Below are 7,391 nucleotides of genomic sequence, written 5' to 3' on the forward strand. Positions count from 1 at the left end.
GACCTCTGCTGGCATGGTCTACATGTCACAGAGACACAGAGGGGTTTGAAAGGTAAAATAGACCTGTGAAGAGACAGTGGAGAATAAACCATTCAAGTCTCATGTGCTAGTCTCAGCTACCTGCAGAAGGAATGGTCCTACTCTGTCACTCATGGGTGAAATCTAGAGTAGCCAAACTCAAAGAAGTGGGAAGCAGGATGGTGGTCTGCCAGGCTATGGGAAGACAGAAATGGGATAATATTAGTCAAAGGACTCAAAGCCCCAATTGTGTAAATGGAACAGCAAGGAGTTTAAATGCATAATTACAATCACTAAAAATGATGTATGTAGCAATGTGCCTGATATTTGCTACACTGAAGATATTAAATTTCATGTTCTCCCTTCTTCCAGTGGCTTTATTTACTTGAAGTCATGGGTCAACTGTTCTCTTTGACAACTAATGAACAGGGTGAAGATTTACCCTCCAGCTTTGCAAAATATTTTAAGAAATTTAAGACAGGACACAAAATCATTTCTGAGGAAATCATCACTTCAGTTGAATTAAGCATGACAAAAGGGAACATTCAAATGGCAAACTCTGCAATCAGTGAGGCATTCAGAGAAATTGATAGTACACCGCTCAATGTTGCTGTCACCGGGGAGTCTGGAGCAGGAAAGTCCAGTTTCATCAATGCCCTGAGAGGCATTGGGCATGAAGAGGAAGGTGCAGCTGAAATTGGGGTGGTGGAGACAACCATGTGGAGACACAAATACCAACACCCCAGTATGCCTAATGTGGTCATTTGGGACCTGCCTGGGATTGGAACCACAAATTTTCCACCAAAAACATATCTAGAAAAGATGAAATTCTATGAATATGACTTCTTCATTATTATTTCAGCCACCCGCTTTAAGAAAAATGATATAGACCTCGCCAAAGCAATCAGTATGATGAAGAAGGATTTCTACTTTGTGAGAACCAAGGTGGACTCTGACTTACGAAATGAAGAGAACACCAAACCACGATCCTTTGACAGAGAAAAAGTCCTGCAGAACATCCGCCTTAACTGTGTGAAACACTTCAAGGAGAATGGCATGGATGAGCCACCAATCTTCTTGATCTCTAACATAGATCTTTCTGACTATGATTTCCCAATCCTGATGGACAAGCTGATAAGTGATCTCCCTGTATACAAGCGACACACTTTCATGCTCTCCTTACCCAATATTACAGATTCAACCATTGAAATGAAGAGACAATGTTTGAAGCAGAGGATTTGGCTCGAAGCCTTTGCAGCTGACCTACTGAGAATCCTCCCTTCACTGACTTTCCTCTTGGACAGTGATTTGGAGACTCTGAAGAAATGCCTGAAGTTCTATCGCACTGTGTTTGGGGTGGATGATGCAGCTTTGCAGAGTTTAGCTAAGGACTGGCAAATGCCGTTGGTTGAGCTCGAGGCCATGATGAAATCTCCGATCGTGTTCAAACCTACAGATGAAGAAACAATACATGAAAGGCTTTCAAGATATTATCATGATTACTGTTCGGCTAATGGACATTTACTTACTAATAATCGTGATCTTAGAGAAATATCTTACCTGAAATATTATTTCCTTGACATAGTGACTGAGGATGCTAAAACTCTTCTCAAAGAGATATGTGTAAGAAACAAGTTGGTTTCTAATTAGCATGAAGTTGTGTGGCTGTAAAAAAAAATGAGGATCGATGACAGAAAAATAGGATGGCGATATTGGAAATCAATATACTGTGTTTATTCAAGCTATTCAGACTTTATCCATATTTAGTGATTACATATCCACACTAGCTGTAGCAAGGGGACCAGATTTGTATAAATAAGGTGATAACTAAAAACTGTCTCCTCACTTTAAGTAACTCTAAGATCAAGTAATTCTACTTGCATTTTAATTTGTTAAGTACAAATTGACATCCACATTCAGGGTTAGCATTGTGGTGGTTAGTATTGTCAACTGGACAGACTCTAGAATCACCTGAAAGATTAATCTCTGAGCTTGCATTAGAGAAGTTATTTTACTTAAGTTAACTGAGGTAGGAAGCTCTGCCCACTCTGGGAGGCACCATTCCCTAGCTTGCATTCTTTGTGTATATGGAGAGGGGGCTAAGCATCAGCATAGTAGCATTCTTTCATAGCTCTTCAGTTGCTGTTTATTTAAACTGTGCACAAGTGGCACTAGCTGCTTCAAGGCACTTCAGGGACTTCTTGATAGTAATGGGCTGTATAACCTTGCACATGATAATGTAGGTGCTCTTTACAGAGATGTTAAAGGAGAAACCATAACCAGGCTGGAGAGATGACTCCGTAAACAAAGTAGACCTTGCAAGTCTGAAGACCTGAGCTCATATTCCCAGAATCCACATAAAGCCAGCATCTGTCATTCATGCACTTCTATGGTGAGAGGGGAGGCAGAAAGAAAAAAATTTTGGAAGATCACGGGGCCAGCTATCCTGCCACATGCAGGAGTGAATAAGAAGCCCTGAAACAAGCAAGTGAAAGGTAAAAGTCAACACACAAGCTTGTTCTCTGATCTCTGCATACATGCCATGTAATACTGTTCATGCCTGTATCACACATAGAAATACACACACACACACACACACACACACACACACACACACACAAAGATTTTTCGTTAAAAAAAGAAGGAAGATTTGAGGCACTACTAGCTCAGGGGTATAATATATGCCTCACATTCATAAGGCCTCAAAGTCAATCCTAGCACTCAAGGAAAAGGCAAAAAGTGTGTCCAGGGATGGCTCCGAGGTTAAGATAGATGGATCAGAGTTTAAGAATAATGGTTGTTCTTCCAGAGGACCAGGATTCAATTGCTAGAACACATACAGTAGCTCAATGTTACCGGCACCTCCCATCCCAGGGAATCTGATATCATCTCTTGATCTCCACAAGATTAGGCATACATGCAAGGCATACATTCACACAATAATGGTAAATACAGGAAAAAATTTAGATATGTGGTTAAATTAAAAGGGTAGAGAAAAACGATAACCTAGAAATCAAAATAGCCGTAATAACGACTAAGAATTTTTAAAAAAAATCTATTTAGTCAGAATCCTTGAGAAAATAAAGAAGCTCTCTAATTGTATACCAGAACTAGGGGAGAAGAGGAAATTTCTCTGCTTTATACTGATCGGTGCTTTGGATGCTGTGATAGAAAATGGTTGCTCTACTCCACATCAATACCAAAAGTCATTTAATAAATTCTTCCTGAAAAAAAAAATGCGTATCTACTTGACATCTCCAGAAGCCCATAATAGCTTCAAAGTAATCTGGCCTTAGTATTACTGTTGGATGCTGATTGTCTTGTTGCACATTCGCTCATCTATATCATATCTTCCTTAAAATAAAGTACAAATAAACAGCATGTGTGTTAGTAAGACAGAAAGACAAACACAGAAGGAAGGGAAAATTTATTCATGGTGGGGAATGATTTCTTAAATAGTTTGAGCTGCTATACGCCTATGAACTAGGTGGCTTAAAGAATAGAATTTTTTTTCACACTTCTAATGACTGATGTCTGAGATCTGGGAACCAGTGTGGCCAAATCCTGAGTGAAAGTGTCCTTCCTGGTAATACCTTCACTTGGTCTTCCACAGTATGCAAAGAATGAGTACCTGTCGATCACATCATTTGGAATCCATTATCATGACCTAATCTGAGCATAGATGCCTCCCAAAGGCATTCCTCCTAACATTTTCCCACAGAGGGTATGGGTTATTAACATATGACTAACATATTAGAATTCAGACAAAAACAATCAGTCCTGAACAGGCTATGAAAATTATGCTGGTGATTCAGCTGCTTTCTTATTAGAAGCTATGTCACTCACAAACACATTGCTCCAAAGTATTTTTGCCATAAATGGAGATACAAACTTGCCAGAAAGATAGCTAATGAGAATCACCAGACAACCCCTGCTTCATTTAAGAAATAAAACCAGGGTCCAAACACCACCCAGACATGAAGGAACCTGGTCAACAGTTCTCTGCACCCAAATCCCATGGGAGGGAGAGCTAAACCTTCAGAGGGGCAGACACGCCTGAAGGAAGCAGAGAAAGGACTGGAAGAGCTTGAAGGGGCTCGCGACTCCATATGAACAACAATGCCAACCTACCAGAGCTTCCAGGGACTAAGCCACTACCCAAAGACCATACATGGACTGACCCTGGGCTCCAACCTCATAGGTAGCAATGAATAGCCTAGTAAGGACACCAGTGGAAGGGAAAGCCCTTGGTCCTGCCAAGACTGAACCCCACAGTGAACATGATTTTTGGGGGGAGGGCAGTAATGGGGGGAGGATGGGGAGGGGAACACCCATATAGTAGGGGAGGTTTAGGGGTTAGGGGGATGTTGGCCCAGAAACCGGGAAGGGGAATAATAATCGAAATGTAAATAAGAAATTCTCAAGTTAATAAAGATGGAAAAAATAAAATAGAAAAAAACAAAAAACAAAAAAAAAGAAATAAAACCAAAGAACATGTACACAATGTCTACTGATAATATTTAGATACTACTAGAATACAATGCACGTGAAAGAGAATTATGGCAAATAGTAATTCCCAGTTGTAAGGTCAAGAAAAGGAAAAAGCACCCTGCATAGAAGGTGCTCTTGATTCCCAGCCTGGATTTGTCTGAATGCGGAAAGTCATCACACAACTCAGGAACTATAAATAGTAGAGCCTAAACTGACCACATCAGCACCATAGAGACAAGGCATTTTTTTTTCTTTAAAGCAACACTGCAGCCATCAATGGTTTATAGCTCTGCAAGGAGTTGGAATGAAATACACACCATCTCACTGTTTCACATGGATACCTCTACTTACATAGTTCCCTCCCCTATGTAAGCTATTACTGCATGGTGCCATTGTAAGACTGAATATAACCACACCTCAACCTGACTTCCATGTGTGGTGTACCCTAAGAGGCTGCTTAAGTGGCTCAATCTTGGTACCACAAATTGTACTTAGCACTTTGGCTGTTAGAATGTCATCACCCTGTGCCAGCTGCTGCAGATCAGGGCCTCTAACCTTGTTATCACATTCATCAAGTCCTGAGACTCATCAGTTATAATTGTGGAGACACCAATGATGTCCAAATAGAATCAAAGCCAATGCAGCCTGTATAATAACCCAATATCTTCAGGAGAAAAGCAGATCCTGCTTAATTCTCCTACTCAATTAGTAAGACACAGACACACCTTACTGTAATGGTGGTTTAGACTCTGATAATGATGGTATAAGTTGAACAAAGACCTGCCTGGAGACAGAGCTTTTTACAACGCTCTATACCTTGGGCTAGCACAAAGAAGGTGGGGGATACCAAGAGAAATGACAAATTGGCCTGAAGTGGAAAGTTCAGTGATAATGCCAAGCAAACCCCAACAGATTGATTGAACAAACACCTCAATGGTCATGCAAGCAACAGCATGGAGTTCACCTTCTCACAAACTCACAGGAGCAAGCATGGGTGGTGGAACAAAAGCAACCCAACCCTGACAAAATGAGGGGATCCAGCTGCAAAAGTCCATATATACATTTGCCTTAGATACTGAAATGTATGCCTGCATCCAGCCAGTACCCAAAAAATTAGCTGTTAAAAGCACATCCCCCCCACACCCCACATCTCCTAAACCCTGCCCCAGAAACTGAAGATAATCTGACATAGCTAGCTATACGGCTATTTGACAAAATTAACTTCCAGCCAGAACTTGTCAGAAGAGATAATGATGACTGCTGTACACTAATAAATTAGAATACATCAAGGACACCTAAATGATTATAAATATGCATTCAACAACCTTTGGGGACACCAATGAAGAAAATATTTGTTTTATCAAAATGATAAACAAAATTGACAGACCTTAGGCCAAAATAACCAAAAGAAATAGAGAAGATACAAATTAATAATATTATAAATGAAAACCTTGTAACAAATATAATGAAAGAGAGCTAGGTCATTGAGAAATACTTTGAAAATCTATATTCCAAAAAATCTGGAAAATTAGAGATGTCTAAATATATATGACTTACCAAGAAACTATAAAACACCAAAACAGATCTCTAATGGGAAAACTGGGCCTAGAGTTTTGCTAGTGAATTTCTTTATTATCCAAAAGGCTATACAGGTAGTCTATTTCCTTGAGTCATGCAAATGGACACCATTCAAAGGACTACTCATTTTATCAAGAGGTCCAATATGTTGTCAGGTATGAACTATACATTTAACTATATCATCCTATTGTGGTAGGAATGCTAAAAGAACTATGCCAATAGTTTTGATCTGGGAAACTAGTTAAGATACTCAGTCAAATGAAAAACCCTTAAGGTGACCATGGAATTCAATGTGTTAAGCAGTTGCCTTTAAATAAGCAAATTAAGACTGAACGTGATTGTTGGGGGGAGGGCAGCAATGGGGGGAGGATGGGGAGGGGAACACCCATAAGGAAGGGGAGGAGGAGGGGTTAGGGAGATGTTGGCCCTTAAACCGGGAAGGGGAATAACACTCGAAATGTAAATAAGAAATACTCAAGTTAAAAAAAATAAAATAAAAAATAAAAAAATAAGCAAATTACTCTGGATTATAATACTATAAACCAAGAGGCCTTGTGTTAGTTAACTTAGTATTACTGTAATAAATATCACAGAAAATCATCATATGCAGAAAAAATGTTTATATTTGGCTTATAGTTTCAGTGTCTGTGGTCTGTTATTAGATAGACCCAGTGTGATGGACCTGCAGTAAAACCTCAGCTTGGAGAACACATGAAATCTGATCATTGGTGAGGAGTAGTCCCAATGTCCCCTCCACAGTATACCACTAATGACATCAAACCTTCTTAATAGGCCCCATTACTTAAAGGTTCTACTACATCACATGCTGGTGACCAATGGACCTTGCTTTGGGAACACTTTAACCCCAACCGAAGCATGTCACTACTTTCAGAAAAGGGAAACAGAAGAAGGGATCTGAGTGGGGCTTGAATACTAAACAGGGCTCATGTAGTTACAGCACTCACAGATTGAAGATGATGGAAGAACCACGATTCTGAAACCATGAGGAACTCTGAAAAATGGTGAAACAAGCTAATGGACTCTCCCGAAAGAGAATGTCCAAAGAGAATCTGGCTAACACTTGACTTTAGAGATCCTTGAGTCATACTTTTTTCATATATTTATTTATTTACTTTACATCCAATATCTGCCCCCTCAGCTCCCAGGCCTACCCCTCACATAGTTCCTTGCTCCCTCACCCTCCTCCTCTGAGAAGGAGGGAGTCCCCCCGGTATTACCCCACTCTAGCACATCAAGTCACTGCAGGACTAGGAGCTTCCTATCACACTGAGGCCAAACAAAGC

General features: G+C 40.1%; 1 protein-coding gene across 1 annotated transcript; it reads left to right on the top strand.

Moving 5' to 3' along the window:
• Positions 1-411: 411 nt before the first annotated feature.
• Positions 412-3,253, top strand: LOC134483037 (interferon-inducible GTPase 1-like). The gene has a single exon (XM_063277700.1). The coding sequence runs from the start codon at positions 412-414 to the stop codon at positions 1,666-1,668; it is 1,257 nt and encodes a 418-aa protein (XP_063133770.1). The 3' UTR covers positions 1,669-3,253.
• The last annotated feature ends 4,138 nt before the right edge of the window (positions 3,254-7,391 follow it).

The sequence above is a fragment of the Rattus norvegicus genome, chromosome 18, assembly GCF_036323735.1.
Source record: "Rattus norvegicus strain BN/NHsdMcwi chromosome 18, GRCr8, whole genome shotgun sequence".
Lineage (NCBI taxonomy): Eukaryota > Metazoa > Chordata > Mammalia > Rodentia > Muridae > Rattus > Rattus norvegicus.

Bases quoted from the DNA above. Each gene is read 5' to 3' on its own strand.
- LOC134483037 (XM_063277700.1), top strand. From the start codon at position 412: ATGGGTCAACTGTTCTCTTTGACAACTAATGAACAGGGTGAAGATTTA.